Genomic DNA, 15,911 nt, shown 5'->3' with positions numbered 1-15,911 from the left:
CAGATTGTTCACCCTCATCCTGGGAAACATCCTCCCTACAAAAGGTGGGCACCTTCCGTCTGGGCTTCCCTCTCTGGGCTCCCTGCTGGGTCAGACACTCCTGTGTCCCCCAAAAGGGAAGGTGTCCCTGATCCACCTGTGGGCTCACAACTACCAGCTATGACAGACCCTTCACTGGCCAGCAAAATTCCCCCCTTTTCACTCAGGTTGGGCTTGCTTCCAGCTACAGAGTCCTGGGGGTCTGTTCCCACTGCAGAGGTCAACAGGACCCCAAATTCCACCTTCGGGACACATGTCTCTGTGCACCCCAGGGCAGGCCCTGCCCTCTGCTGACCTGCAACTTCCTAGCAGTCAGCGGCTGGGGTAGCCCCCCAGTTACAAGATGATACATTCCCCTCCCCCGGGGAGATGATCATGGGACAGGGGCTGGCTTTGTCCAGCCCCTCCCTCTGGAACTGGCCCGGGGCTTTTAGCACAAGATTCCTTCTCACTGCTAACCAACCCTGGGACAGATTCTGTCACATTAAAGAAATCATTCCCCAGTAAAAACGGTGCAAAATTGTGTGCCACCATTACAACAGTCAATTCAGCCTGCAAATCCTTAGTTTGCATGTATACTTTAGCTAAAGGTGCAAGGACTTTGTAACCTCCCACCAGTTCTAATTCTTCCATTTTACCTGGCAACAAATCCTTCTCCTGGATCAGGTCGCTCCTGACCACAAAAATCTCAGCACCTGTATCCTTCAATCCAAGAAGCACTTCACCATTGATTTTAACTGCATGCATATGCTCATTGCTTGGTTGTGTAGAAGCAAGCTTTACAAACCCTGTGTGCAAAGAGGCCGCAGCCTGGCTCTGTGAAGTAGCAGCTTCAAGTGTTACTTGCTGCCTGTTTCCACTCAGCAAGGGACACTTATTCCTCAGGTGCTCAGTGGACTTACAACGATAGCACCTCTTGGGCGCCTCTGCTTGCACAGGAGATTTGGGACAGGTCACAGGGGAGTGGGGAGGTGAACACCCCACCTCCTTTTTCCCAGGGGCAAAACGGTGCTTCTGCTTTCCCCCAACCCTGTGCCCCTCTGCCAGTGGTTCATGTTTAATTGCAGCCTGTGTTTGCTCATAAGAGCCTGCAAACCCAGCTAATTCACCCACTGCGTCCATCTTTTTGTCCCACAAATACTGTTTTACATCATCACTGCACGTATTCAGGAATTGTTCCTGAGTAACCAAATCACAAATTCCGTCAAAGCTTGTAATGCCTTTCCCCCTCACCCACTTGTCTACCAAATCTCACATTTCATTTATATAAGCCACATTACTCAATCCAGATCCCCTCTTAAGACTCCTGAATTTAATCCTGTAGGTTTCAGGTGTAACCTGAAACTGTTTCAGAACCCGTTCCCTAAATTTACCATAGTTTGAAGCATCATCAATAGGCATCTTATTGAATATGTCCAGAGTTCTGCTAGTCAATTTTGTAATCAATGTGGTCATCTTTTGGTCTTCAGGGATTGCATGGAGGGTGCACAGTCTCTCAAAGGTGATGAAATATTCGGCAACATGTTGCTGGATTTCGTCATACTGGGGATATAGTCGCTCCCATTTGTGGATTTTTGGGGAAGTGGAGCCAGCTCTTCAACTCCATAACAGCCAGTTCATGCTTCTGGGCCTCCATAGCTCTCTTGTGGGCAGCCTCTTCTGCCTCCACCTTGGATGTTTCTGCCTCCACAGCTCTCTTGTGGGCAGCCTCCTCTGTATTAATTTCTAATTGTCTTAATTCCATCCGTCTCTGATGTTCATTTTCTTTCTCTTTTGCTTCCAGTCTAGCCAGCTCTAGTTTATTAGCTGCTTCACTGGTAGTCATTTTCCTACTTTCTTGTGCTGGGCCACGCCCCCTCTGTAGTTCACTGAAACTGGGATGCACTCACCCCAGGGGATTCTTAGTTAACAGAGACTTTCACAGCGCCCAGCGTTCAGCCTTTCTGGGCCATTTGCAACTTGTGTAGTTCTAGCTTCTTCTGATCCTCACTCTTACTTATTTTGCTTACCCGAAATGAGCAAACAGAAAATAACAAACAGTGACCACTTTGTCTGTTCTCCAGCCACCACACTTAAAACTCACTTAAAATCACTACCAGTATCTCAAAGCAATCAGCTGTGCACAGATCCTGCTCGACTACGCCACTGTGACAGGTTGGATCACAGAAACCCCCTTGGGACTGCCAACTGATGTGCCAAGATGCTTCAGCCCCTGCTTTCCCTGCCAGCTTGAGCTGAGCCAGACATGCCAGTCTGCTCCAACACAGACCCAGGGTCTGAACCACATGCCCCAAAGCTGCAGACTTAGCTTTCATGCCCTTTCAGCTTAGGACTTCAGTGCCCTGCCTGGTTTGAGCCAGACCCGCTAGCCTGCTGCAAACCCAGACTCAAGTCTGAACCACATCCCCAAAGCTGCAGACTTGACTGAAAGCAGCTCACAGAAGTGTTCCTGCCTTTAACACTCAGGTGCCCAACTCCCAGTGGGGTCCAAACCCCAAATAAATCCATTTTACCCTGTATAAAGCTTATACAGGGTACACTTGTAAATTGTTTGCCCTCTATAACACTGATAGAGAGATATGCACAGCTGTTTCCCTCCCCCCCCCCCCCCCCGGTATTAATACATACTCTGGGTTAATTCATAAGGAAAAAGTGATTTTATTAAATACAGAAAGTAGGATTCCAAGTAGTGACAGACAGAACAAAGTGAATTACCAAGCAAAATAAAATAAAACACACAAGTCTAAGTCTAGTACAGTAATAAAACTGAATACAGATAAAATCCTCACCCAGTAAGCTTCCTTTTACAGACTCGTCTCCTTCTAGTCTAGATCCAGCAATCACTCACACCCCCTGTAGTTACTGTCCTTTGTCCTTTCAGGTATCCTTGGGGTGGGGAGGCTCTCTCTTTAGCCAGCTGAAGACCAAATGGAGGGGTCTGTTGAGGGTTTAAATAGACTTTCTCTTGTGGGTGGAGACCCCCTACTCTCTCCTATGCAACGTCCAGCTACAAAATGGAGTTTTGGAGTCACCTGGGCAAGTCACATGTCTATGTATGACTGAGTTCCTTACCAGCCAAGCCACATTCTTGGGAAAGCCCAGATGTGGATTGGCATCTTCAAGTTCATTGTTGGCTTAAGGGCTTCTTGACTGGGCACTGACTGAGAATAGTCTTTTCTCAGGAAGCTGACCAAGTGCTTCACTAAAACTTACTAGAATCAAACAAGTATGCAGCCAATATTCATAACTTCGAATACAAAAATGATACATGCATACAAATAGGATTAATAGATTTAGTAGAGCATAACCTTTACAGAGATATGTTACATGGCGTATGTAGCATAGAACACATTCTAGTTATGTCATATATACATTCATAAGTATATTTACATTGTGACGGTGCCCCCCATAAGGCTTTATGTATCTAACTCACTAGCCCATAAAGTGGCCATTCAAAGGGAGGGAGACATCCTCCTTTAAGGGTTAATATGGCATCTTCACAATATGCTTGATCATCTTACCTAATCCTCACCAACCTAAAGAGCGAGAACACAGGTGACCTGAGTCTGTTGATTCAGCTGTGCCAGTGGGTGACATCTCTCTCTCTCTCTCTCTCTCTCCCCCCCAGGCCCACTTCCCCCTCCCCCCCCCCGCCCACTTGGTGTGATGATATGAAGAGTTTATTGGGATGCTGGCATTGCTGATGAGTGATGCATTATGTAGCTTGTCCCTAATGAGTGTCAATAAAACCTTCACCCCATCCCATCCTGTGTTCTGTATGTGGCACATCTGTTCCCAGAAAAACTATTTCACAACTTTTTTCGAGAGTTTTTTAAACACATAAAGGTGCTATTTTCCATATCCCTCCAACTGGAAGGATATGGAACTTCTTAAGACCAGAAGTTCAATAGATAATAAAGATGATCAGCTATTTCATTTTTCCTGGCTCCTCCCTTTAGTGAAGCATAGAATGATACACTCAGTTGATGAGAAATGCCATGGTGTGATTGTTATGTGTAGATAAGTGCTGTAAAGGACCTGGGAGGTCCTTGCTAAGTCATTTGTTCTGGTTGGTTTAGGAGCTGCTGTGCTGGAGGAGAGAATTTCCACCTTGAAAGAAGAGCTGCTGTCACAGCAAGCTGCCATGCGAGAGCTGGGTAGGAATTCTCATGGGCTCATCCATCCATCCGATCTCATCCATAGACTCTATTCTCCTCTCACGCTGTTTTTACACCAGTGTAGTTCTCTTGACTTTAGTGGAGTCGCTCCCGATTAGCACTGGTGTAAGTGAGAGGAGAATCGGCACCAATGTATTTAAATGGCCTCCATCATTGTAGTGTCTGAGTGCCTTCTAACTTCCACTGCCCAGGTAACACACTAGGCAGAATCCTGGGGCAAGAGCCCATGAGCCTCTCAGAATCTCAGCCACTTCAGCACAGGGAACAGCAAACTTGAAATCCCTAGGAAGAGAAGCCTTGGGGCTAGGCTATTCCTTACAGGGGTGTGGAGAAGATGTGCTGCAGTGGGAGCCACAAATGGACTCCTGGCTGACTCCCAAAATTCCTCCCAGGGCTCTTGGTTGACTGTTCTCTGCCACCCATCAGATGGGTATAACAGTGCTCCCCTGCACCAAGCAGCTCTTGGTACAGAGGTGGGCCCATAGCTTTGGGAAGACTAATGCTAGCATGATGCAATCTCTCTGCTTCCTGCTTACACAAGGGGAAGGCTCCATGTGCCACCTTCCCACATCTCATGTACCCATGCAGAGCCAGCCACAGTGTGGCTCTTAAAGACTAACAGTGAAGCCTGTCTACCTGGCTGATAGCTGTGGGGTGCTAGCATCATGTGTTGGGACTCACAAGGTTGCAGGCATAAGTGGGAATGGTGGCTCCCCTTCTGGGAGGCATCCATGAGAGAATTTAAGTCATGCCAGAAAGCTTCCTCTTACCTCTCTCATCCACTTCCCACGGGATCATGGAACCTGGGGAAGGAAGAGCCCATCTTGCCCATCTCCACCATTATGAGCTCCCCCCATCCACAGCACTGGTTACAGGATGTTGTGTATTCACAGAGCTGACCAAAAGCACCCTGCTGGAGGAGATGAGGACTAAGATGGCCCACAAGAGCCAGATGACAAAGCTGGAAGACCAAGTGCAGCTGCTAACCAGCCAGTTGGAGAACGCAAGCCACAAGCTTAGCAGGGCCACCACCCAGCTAGACAAGGAGAAGGCCAAAGTGGAAAGCATGCTCAGGCATGAGGAGGTGCGGCCATGGCAGGAACCAGGACCTGTTGTTCCCTGCCTTACCCGAATCTAATTCCCTTCTACTCTCCACTAGGCCATCTCTGGCTGGTCCTGGTCCATGCTGCTCTATCCATACCTCTCCTGTCAGCCCGTCCCTTCTTCTGTTCTGCTCCCTCTGCTGCTACCCAACCTTGTTTTCATTTAAGACTTATGCCAGGATTGTAAATAGGGTCTCTGTGGGAAGCTGAGGGCTATCCCACCTTTTCCCACCCCCATTCCATCCCCTTCCCCCAAAGTCCCTATCCCTGCCCTGCCTCCTCCCCTGAGTGTGCCGTGTCCCTGCTCCTCCCACTCCCTCCCAGAAAGTCCTAAGCGCTGCCAAACAGCTGTTTGGCCTATATCACATGTGGAAGGAGGGGGAGGAGCGGGGGACGCTGTGCTGGTACAGGCGGGGGTGGAGAGAAGGAGGCTAGGAGGGGGGAGTTTGGCTTCCGGTGGGTGTGGAGCACCCGCTAATTTTTCCTCTGTGGGTGCTCCAGGCCTGGAGCACGGACTTGGCGCCTGTGTCACAGGCTGTGGCTTACTAGTGGGTCACACGCTTCCTTTGTGATATAGGCCAAGCTGTACACCCAGTTCGGCTCCTCTTGCCTCCCCCTCTCACACGCTCTAGCCCATCCCTCACAGTTTGGTCCCTTGACCCCACTCTTTATTATAACCCTTCCTGCTTTAAAGCTACTTGGGCTGCTGAGGGCGACATCTGTACATATCTTCTGCCTTCCTCTTTCTGTGAAGTCGCTCCAGGCCAAGCAGAGGACCCTGTTGCAACAGCTGGACTACCTGGATCAGGAGTGCGAGGAGCTGAGGGCCAGCCTAGGCGAAGTTGAGGATGACAAGGCTAAGCTGGAGCAACAGCTGAAGGCGACACAGGCCGAGAAGCAGCAGATTCAGGGCCAGCTGGAGGCCCAGCAGGTCAGCGTTAATGTCCCCGGAGCAGCAAGAAGTTCCTTCGCAGTAGGGGCTCCCCTGAGAGGCAGTGAAATGGGAGCTAGAGCTGCACTATGGAGCTCCAGTACGGGAGGGAGCCATTAAAGGGCTCAGAATGAATGCCCCCCACTTGGGTACACCATGGAGTGCCAGTGTGCTGGGGGTGGGTGAACAGGCTGCACTGTACAATGATGGAGGGTGAGAGAACAATAAAGAGCACTGAGATGTCTTCCTCTTGCACTGGCTCCAGCCAGGCAGTCTGTCCATGGTTAGTATCTCTGGGCCACTGCTGAGAACGCTACTCCATTTTACTCAGTCCTTCTCCCTCTGACTGATGGGAATTTGTTCTAAGCAAGTAGCAGCGGGGAGCAGGGGCCTCAGGGATTGGCCCTCTCAGCAGAACCCTGTTAGGCACTGAAGGTTGTGGGCATTCCAGGACAAGTGCCACATCTGTCTGGTGCTCCCACATCACACTGAGACCCGGTGGTTCGTCACATTGGCGTGCCGCTCACTAGACAAGGCGGTCGGATTCAGCCCTGAAGGCAATGTTACAGCTGCATGATGAACTCTTCTCCTCTCCTAGCCACTTTGCAGCCCCTGCCCCTGAGCAGAATCACTCTGAGCTGGCACCGCAGCAGGGAAGGAGCTTGGTGAAACCTAACCACACTCCTCCTGTCCAGTGCAGCAGCTAATGGAGAACCTGCAGCAGGAGAAGCTGAGCCTGGAGCAGTCCACGTCCGAACTACTCAGGAACATCTCCAAGCTGGATGAGCTGCTCCAGGAGCTGAAGGAGAGGGAGAGGTTGCTCGTGTCCTTTCCAGACCTCCACATCCCTGCTGAGGCGCAGTTTGAGAGTAAGAGAGGGTGTGCGGAGGGGCAGAGGGCAGCAGACAGTAAGAGCCTGTGCAGGGGGTAGCAAACACCAGAATGGACGATAACAGACTTCATCCCTGCCGCCAATAGTACTCACGCACTGAGTGCCCTAGAGGGCTCATCTCCCCCAGCTCACATGCATGGGAGTGTGCAATTCCAGCAACTGTTTTAGAGTTACACGAATATAAAAATCAGACTTTCAATTAAACATGGAAAACCATCCCACTGAAAAAATCAGAGTTGCAGTCCAGAGGGATCGCCCTTGAGACAAGTGACTATGAGATGTGACCACGTGACTCTATGCTATGTTAAGGGTCATCTTAACCCTTTACAGACTGCAGCTGTGTATTCTGTCTACGACCCCCTCAACCCACCTTTGGCTAGCAATCAGCTACAGCTGATCCTGGCCATGTGTCCATAGGAGAGATGCTTGGTGGGATCTGGAATAGAGGTTCCTCTGGTCACACAACATCCCTGCAGATCAGGATAGTATGTCGCTAGTACAGCAGGACAAGATAATTCCACCTGGAAAGGTTCTGCTCGCAGCCTGTCTGCCCCAGTGTTCTGCAGTTGACAGGTTGCACGGTGCTTAGTGGAGTGTTACTGGGCACATTCCTCCATGGTTGCTGTTGCTACCCAATGTCCTTTCATAACAAAGAGCTCAGTTATCCGCTGTATCCAAGCTTGGTCTGGTGCAGGGAGGAAGGAGGGAGCATCCTCAGGAAGTGAGCAGCAGCTCCACCATCCTGCATGCCTAGTCCCAGTGTAAGGTAGAGGTGCTGAGGAATAAGGTAGTTAATGACTTTATGCCAGTGGCGTTCCACTCTACCATGCCCCCTTCTTCCTCCCAGCCCATCTCCATCCCCCAATAGGACCTATTGGCCTCACATGCTCCTAGTGCTGGAGAGTCGGGGGAGGATGCAGCTGGTGCAGGTACTAAGTGGCCATATCAGCCGAAGAGTCTGTCCTAAAGCCTCCAGCTAAGGGAAGAGATTGGTCTGAGGACATGTGGAAGCTGTTTGAATGTAATGGGGTGGGGGAAGATGCATCTTGGTTCACTTGTTCAGCATGTTCCACTTTGTGGTGGGATGTCACGTCACTAAAAGGGGAAGCCAGCAGCATGCTTCCAGGGGAGGCTTTTGCTGGGCACCCAGACCCTGGAGAGGTAAGACGGCTGGCCCGTTGGAACTGAGACTGGTCTATGGTACGGTTCAAGAACTCAGCCTGGTCTCCGGTGCTGGCACTAATGCCCTAAAGGTCAGGGGAAGCACAGAAGCTACTGACAGACAGTGGAATGAGTGTTGGGCATGGGTGTAGGCTGTGGGTTAGAGCAGTGGTTCTCAACCAGGAGTCCAGGGCCCCCTGTGGGGCCTTGAACAGGTTTTAGGGGGTCTGCCAAGCAGGGCCAATGTTAGATTCACTGGGGCCCAGGGTGGAAAGCTGAAGCCCCGCTGCATGGGGCCGAAGCCGGGGGCCCTGAGCTCCACCACCGGGGGCTGAAGCCAAAGCCTGAGCAACTTAGCTTTGCGGGGACCCCTGTTGCGTGGGGCCCCAGGTAATTGCCATGCTTGCTACCTCCTAACACTGGTACTGGCTTTTATAAGCAGAAAACCAGTTGTTGTGGCACAGGTGGGTAGTGACGTTTTTATAGCATGTTTGGGGGGGCCTCAGAAAGAAAAAAGTTGAGAACCCCTGGGTTAGAGGGTGGCTGGTGGGCACAATGGGAGATTAGTGAGGATAACACAATCCTGGCAAAGTGGTGGAGACAAAATTCAGCTAAGAATGAGTACCCTTGCAATTCTTGCTGTCCTTCAGAGTAGCATGGGAGGGTCAGAGGTGTAATAGGATGTGCCACTCACGGCTCAGCAATGCCGCCTCATGGCTCAGCTGGGGAATTAGCTCACCATAGTCTGTTCCATTGCCTCAGTCACTTGCTCTACAGGAGTGGTCCCCAAACTTTCTGTGGCAAAGAGCACATGCATGCCTTCAGAAGTGCGTGGTGGGCAGTGACGCTTCTTGGCGGCATTTCGGTGGCGACGCTTCTCCGGTGGCTTTACTCCTCGGCAGCATTTCAGTGGCCGCTTCTCTGCGGGAAACGCTCATCGGCAGCATTTCGGTGGCAGGTTCTCCAGCAGATGAGTTCCTCTCCTCTTTGTTCCTTGGTGCCAGTCCTGACGGCGGGTGCACATAAATGCCCCAGCAGGTGCCACAGCGCCCACGGGCACCACATTCAGGACCACTGATCTACAGCCTCTCTCTCACTTATCAGGAGCTGTAGCCTCTCTCCAGCCAAGTCACCATCATCCTCCCCTTCCAGGGCCTCATCAGTCTCTTCCCACAAAGTCTCAGGCAGTCACCATCTCCACTCCCACAGCAGCTGGTAGGGGAACCAGGCCCACCCTCTGTGCCAGGTTCTAGTCCAGGGACCCTCAAACCAGCAGTCCAGGTCTGTGCTCTCTTGGACTTTACTGCTCCTTCCCTGGACGGCTTCCTGTGCTGCCTTTTCAGGCTCCTGCTCTCCCCCTTGTATCGGGGGTGCATCAGCAGACTCATCTCCCTGCCGCCTCTGGTGGCCTCAGCTTTGTAGAAGCCCCCACCCACTCCTGCCCAGGTGAGCTTCATTCTCAATTAGAATCCTTGGCAGTTAGCTCCCTCGCAGGTGCAGCCTATGGCTAATTGGCATCCCTTGCCACCATAACCCCTTCAATGGTGGTGTGGGGTCAACACGCCATCACAGGAAGGTTGTGTCATGTAGCTTGCGACCGGCTGCCCCGAGGGCATGATTTCTCTTACTAGCTTTGTACCCATGGGAAAGTCACTGGCTGGAGGCTGGTCTCCCACTCCTCCGTTCTCCTCCTCTATTTCCCCACTGCCTTACACACAGCACAGACCCTGCACCCGCAAGTGATCGCTTTAGTTACCAGAGGAATCACATACTGGTTAAGGAGAATACAGCTTTCTCGCTACCCTTGCTGCATCCTTTCTGCTTTGGCCCTGTAATGTCTGTGCCTTTCGTTTTTAACTGGCCTGCTGCTTTTGTGGCATAATTATCATCCCTAGACTACATGAAAGGACTCGACCAGCCAGTCTGCTCTTGCTTTACAGCATTACTAGCGGTTACCTGCACATGCTCTAGGGCTGTCTGTGCCAGGAGGTGAAGGGGGATGTCCTTCTCAGGAGGAGTTAGGGACGGACATGCATGCATGTATGCACCAGCCCTGCTGTATCCAGATGATTTGTGCACACCCACTCCCCTTGCCCCGTTGTGAAGGGGAATCCTGTTTCATTGCAGGCACTGGGAACATCACTGATGACATGGAAAAGCAGCTGCAGGCGAACAACATCCGAATTAGCATCCTGGAGGAAGAGAACTCGCGACTCAGGACCACACTAGCCAAAATGAAAGAGGCGGCCCAGCAAGGAGCGTTAAGGGTGAGTCTGACCCCAGCCACAGGTGGAGAGGGCACCTCTCAGTGCAAGGGGGGCCAGCTGCCATCAATAGACAGTTGGCAAGGCAGGCAGAATAGGGGGTCAGTGCAACAATGTGGTCCCTACTGGGCATGGAGGGTCTGTGACCCATCCCATGGCCCCTGGGACCCTGAAGCAGAGGGATTGGATGTCAGTCTCATGGTCTCTCTAGACTTTGGGGATGGGGGATTGTGGCTTATCCTGTACTCTCTCGAGACTGTACAAATGGGAGACTTAGGACACATCCCACTCCCAGTAGAGTTTAGGGCTGGGGAATAAGAGACCCGTCCTGTTTGGGTCTGGGGAATAGGAGATATGTCCCATGGCTCCTGGAGGCTGAGGAATAGACGATCCGCCCCGTGATCCCTGTGGGGGCTGAGGGACTACACCTCCACTGTTCTTGGGGGCTAGAACCTCAGGACTGTTTTCATACAACCTGTGCTCCAGGACTAATCCCAGTACCTCTGTTCTCTACAGCTGTAGGTTTAATGCTGCCTCCCTGTACTTCTCAGTGAGGCTTATATGCCCCATTCTGTTCCCCCTTGCGGCAATGCAGTCTAGTAACAAGAGCACAGTTGTAGAACCAGTAGGAGTCCGGGCTCTAATTTAAAACAGAAATGAGTGCAGACTGCTGGACTGTGCCAGAACTGCTGTGAGGCCTTGGGTAGACGTCACAGAACTTCCTTGCTTGACAGCTGGCTCAGCTGGAAAACGGGATCTAAAGAGCCACTGTGTTTGGACTGAGGTCTCCTGAAGAATAACCCAAGTCTGGAAATCTCTATTGTTACTTCCCCAGCATGGCCCTCGGCGGGAGCAAGGCTCTCCGCTGAGCATGGCACCTGTTCCAGAGAGCGACTTCTGTATTAATGTTCTTCACGTGGGCCTGCGGCCAATCCTGGGTTCTGCGATCACAGGGGGGCTCTGGGGTCCTTCCCTGTGGCCGATCCTGGGCTCTGCGATCACAGAGACAAACAGCAAGGAAAACCCATGTCTGGAGTGCAGCGAAGACGCATACAGCGCCTGACCCAAAGCCCATGGGGGCAGGGGGATCTGTCCAGGCCTTTAGAGAAGCACTGCTGGGGGGCTTGTCCATTTGACTGAGCTTTAATTGTGATCTCCTTTGGAACTCACAAAAGTGAGGAATTAATATCACCCCTTGGGGCAGGGAGCAGTAAGACAGGAGCTGTTACTAGAACTGTAGAGAAAGCTAATGCTCTTCTCCTGCTCTTCCCATCCTGACCTCTCTGCCCAACTTTATTAGTACCCCCCAGTCACACCCTACAACAGCCCTTATTGCTGTACACTTGGCCCTCATTGTTACTTGCTTGTAAATCTTGGGTTAGAGATCCCCTTGTTGGAGCAGTGCAGGCCCAGGACAGTGCTACACCAATACAAATAAATAACACTACCAGGTTTGGCCAGACTGGGCCCCTCCCAGTAATTGCACATAGGACGGTCACCCCTCTCATTTAAGCCCTCCCACTTTTCAACTCAAACCTGAGCCCTACTCCTGGGAAAGGCTACTGCAACCAGATGATGGAGTTGCATGTTAGTCAAGCCTAGTGATTAAGGGTTCCTTAGCTCGATTACCAGGGCAGAAGAATATTAATGTAAGATATTTTCTAGCAAGATATTTTCTGCTTCTCTGCTGCTCTCCGAGCCTGTGCCATCCCTCAGGCCACAGTTGCATTATGTGTTGTGTAGAGTGCCTCCTTGAGGAGGGGTTGGTTTAACATTCTCGTTAAAAGAACAACCACTAAGCTGAAGGCATGAGACTCAGCGGGCCTGACTCACCCTTGGCTTGCACCTTACGCTGTCACTTTCACCAGTGCCAAATGCTACCAGAGTGGGAGCATTTCACACCCATTTGCAGTGGATAAGGAGCAAGGCAGTGGGGAGGTAGGTACAGCATGTTTGAAGAGGTGACAAGCTCTGCAATGGTAGCACCCTGCTCCTAGCGCACCACTGCTGGGAGATGCTCACAGCTGCTAAGAATTAAGTCCTAGCTGAAAGAAAAGCTTGGGCCTTTTGGAGCTTCTTCCTGGAGATGAGCCCAGCACAACAGCTGTGGGGAGGCTCTGGGGTTCAGTCATGGGCCACAGCAGTCAGGCTCGGGGCTTGCTGAAAGGAACATGAAGGTCATGCCTACACTTCAGCAGCTACAGCGGTACAGCTACAGCATGGCAGTTCTGCCACTGTCGCATAGAAGCTTCCTATGTCGCCAGAAGGAGCTTTTCCGTTGAGGTAATTAAGACATCTCTCCAAGAGGCAGTAGCTAGGTCGATGGAAGAATTTTTCCATTGACCTAGCTGCATTGGCCTAATTTTGTGCACAGAGTGCAAAATTTTTCACAGCCCTGAGTGCTGTAGCTAGGTCGATCTAATTTTAGGTGTAGCCCAGGCCCAAGTTGGCAGCAGGTCAGGGTGTGAATCTACCTCGCCCTAGCCTGCTGCGCACAAACTCCATAGTCCATTTTGATCTCTCTTGCACGGAAACAGGAGTGAATCAGAGCTCTCTGTGGAACAGTTAGTCCAGAGCAGCAGGGTGCACATGGGCGCTCAGTGCATGGTGGGCTAATGCAAGGGAGATTGACACCAGGCTTGCTGCGAACTTGGTTTGTGTAGACAAGAATAACAGTAAAGGTCTAGTCTTGAGACCAGTTTCCATCTAGTGTCCAGACAGCGTCTCTTGCACTGGTCCCACCCTGCTGGGGTGACCCAGCAGAATTAGCCCCACGTCTCTGGACCAGTGAAGCACAGGCCTTGGGCTGGCCCTCTACACAAGGCCGAGTTTCAGTCATCTCGTCAGCTCAAGGCCCTTTCCACGATGGCCCAGCCCATTCTGATCATCGAACAGGAGCATTCAAAGCCACGGCCTCCAGCTGGGAGCAGACTAAGCCCAGAATGGAGTGGTTTCTCACCAGAGAGATGGTAGGAGAGACTTTCCCCACACCCTGGAGCTCCTTGGGCCCAGAGCAAGGAAAGCACTTGACACTAGATAACAAAGGCACCCACAAGCACTGGAGACCTTTGGGGCCTAGATGCCACCCATCCAGTTCTGAGTCAGTCCCCGACAGACACCAGCCATGATAGCGCCATGAACGAGGTGCACGATGGGGAGGAATATTCTTTCTGATGCATCCCAGCCATGGCTTCCTGTGGATGCAGGGGGAGCTCCCAGCATCAAGCAGTGACCAGGGAGGTTCTAACCCCGAGTTCTCCTCTCCCCAGTTCATCCCACAGACCCAGCTCTGGGCTCACTCCTCCTCCAGGACTGGCTCCAAGGACGGCATGATGGACCTCCACAAGGCTTCCACAGGGTGAGCAGGCCTGCTCTAAACCTCCCCCCCCTCGACCCCCAGCAAGGAGCTGCAGGGCTTGGTTTGCATGGAGACTTTACGTGGCAGGAATGGTGTCCCTAGCCAGTGGCGTAGCCAGGTAGAGAAAACGGAGAGCAGAGATTAAAAAAAAAAGGAGCCACCCGCTTGTACTCACCCGGCGGTGCTCCGGGTCTTCAGCGTCAGGTCCTTCACTCACTCCGGGTCTTCGGGGGGGGGGGGGGGGGGTTGTCCTTCAGTGCCGCCGAAGACCCGGAGCGAGTGAAGGACCCGACGCCGAAGACCCGGAGCGCCGCCGGGTGAGTACAAGTGGGTGCTGCTGAAGACCCGGAGCGCCGTCTGACCCGCCCCTGAAGACCTGGATTGCCGCTGCATGAGTAAAAATTAAAAAGGCACCAAAAAATTAAAAAGGCACCACCTCTGCTCGGTGGGAAAGCGGCCACTGCCCCGCTCCCCACCAGCTACACTGCTGTCCCTAGCCTCTGTTTGGCAGAAGCTGGGAACGAGCAACAGGGGAGGGATCATTTGATGATTGCCTGTTCTGTTCATTCCCTCTGGGGCATCTGGCATGGACCACTGTCGGAAGACAGGATACTGGGCTAGATGGAACTTTGGTCTGACCCAGTAGGGCTGTTCTTATGTTTTTATGAGACTTTCCCTGCCTCAGGGGCTGCATCTCTAATGCCTTGTCCTACATCTCCTACAGCAACCCTAACCTCGCACACAGACCTCCAAGCAGTACAGTACCCCACCGGCTTGCGAGTGGCCAAGCCAGCAGCCAGAGCATGGCCCTCCAGAGACCGCCAAGCAACCAGCCAAAGCCATCCTCTGCAGAGGCCACGTGGAAGGCAATGTCCTGCGTCTCCCTTCCAGCCAAGAACTCAGCCATCAGCATTTATGCCAGACTGAAAGGGAAAGGCAGCACAGCCAGAGTCCAGGGCCTCTCAGCTCACAGCCCGAGGAATCACCGGAAATAGAACCCCAGGAGAGCAACCCCTGCTGGAGGTGTTCAGCCAAGGACACAAATAAAGCCATTTACTGTTCTTCCCCAAGGCTCCCTCCGAGTGCAGGGCTACTGTCTGTGACAGTGACAGAGCTGCAAAAGGGCTGTGCCACATGGGAGCCCAGGGCTTCTCTGCCACTCGCCTGTTCCCTAACTGGGATGGGCCACCTGCTGGAGTTAGGGCAGTCAGCTTGTGGGGGACACCACGCCTTGCAAACAGCATCTCCTTTGGTGGAGGAAGGAGCATTGGCAGCTCCACAAGGAAAACCAGCCGGACCTCCCGGAGCAGCAGGATGGCTGCTGTGAGGGAGGCTGCCCAGGAAGAGGTGGGAAGGATGCAAGGACTGAGGGATCCTCTCAGGGATCCAGAGGATCTCATGAAGACAGAACCCATACAAAAGGCTGTATGCTTTCCCACCTTCCAGCAGGAGACATCTTCCATTCCCACATAGGAACTGCCCCATTTTGTACAGACACAAGAGGGACTTTTCTTCCTCCTTAGGGAGCTAGGAATCAAGAGCTCCATCACAGCCTGGATCATACCCCCCCTCCTGTGGTTTAACATCTAGCACTTGCTGCAAACCCCTGCCACATCCTGGTTGGGTTTTGACAGCATGTTGTGCTGCAAGGGCAGGAGGAAACAGCAGGGAGTTGAGTTTCAGTAAAAGATTCAAGAGTTAAGACTTTTAACCAGTAAGATTGCAGTTGGCAAATGACTGCAAGAAAAGGGGTGGGGAGAACAGGAAGGACTGTATTGAGTGACTGCTATATAACAATTCCAGTGGGCATTGACAGCATACACTGTTCTGTTCCTTTTCAATGGCTCTGTTACAAGTTAGGCTCCAAGAAGTTAGACATGAAAGACTAGCTTAGATCAGACTGTCCTTGCCCCTGCAGGGAAAGGGCATGGTTCCCAGAGAGAGGACAGTGCTGTTAATAAACTAGTATTTTACATTTAAGCTTA

General features: G+C 52.0%; 1 protein-coding gene across 2 annotated transcripts in view; it reads left to right on the top strand.

The window, feature by feature from the left end:
• Window positions 1-15,911, top strand: part of LOC125622820 (coiled-coil domain-containing protein 157) — a 27,771-nt gene extending 11,860 nt beyond the window's left edge. For both annotated transcript variants that reach the window (XM_048821271.2, XM_048821272.2), the window contains 7 exons: window positions 4,119-4,196; window positions 5,111-5,301; window positions 6,075-6,251; window positions 6,952-7,120; window positions 10,432-10,571; window positions 13,838-13,926; window positions 14,651-15,911. In XM_048821271.2, the coding sequence (XP_048677228.2) occupies window positions 4,119-4,196; window positions 5,111-5,301; window positions 6,075-6,251; window positions 6,952-7,120; window positions 10,432-10,571; window positions 13,838-13,926; window positions 14,651-14,921 (1,115 nt within the window). In that variant the 3' untranslated portion in view covers window positions 14,922-15,911. The remainder of the gene's footprint in view (window positions 1-4,118; window positions 4,197-5,110; window positions 5,302-6,074; window positions 6,252-6,951; window positions 7,121-10,431; window positions 10,572-13,837; window positions 13,927-14,650) is intronic.

Source organism: Caretta caretta, chromosome 15 (genome assembly GCF_965140235.1).
Source record: "Caretta caretta isolate rCarCar2 chromosome 15, rCarCar1.hap1, whole genome shotgun sequence".
Lineage (NCBI taxonomy): Eukaryota > Metazoa > Chordata > Testudines > Cheloniidae > Caretta > Caretta caretta.
This window is presented reverse-complemented; position numbering and strand designations above follow the sequence as displayed.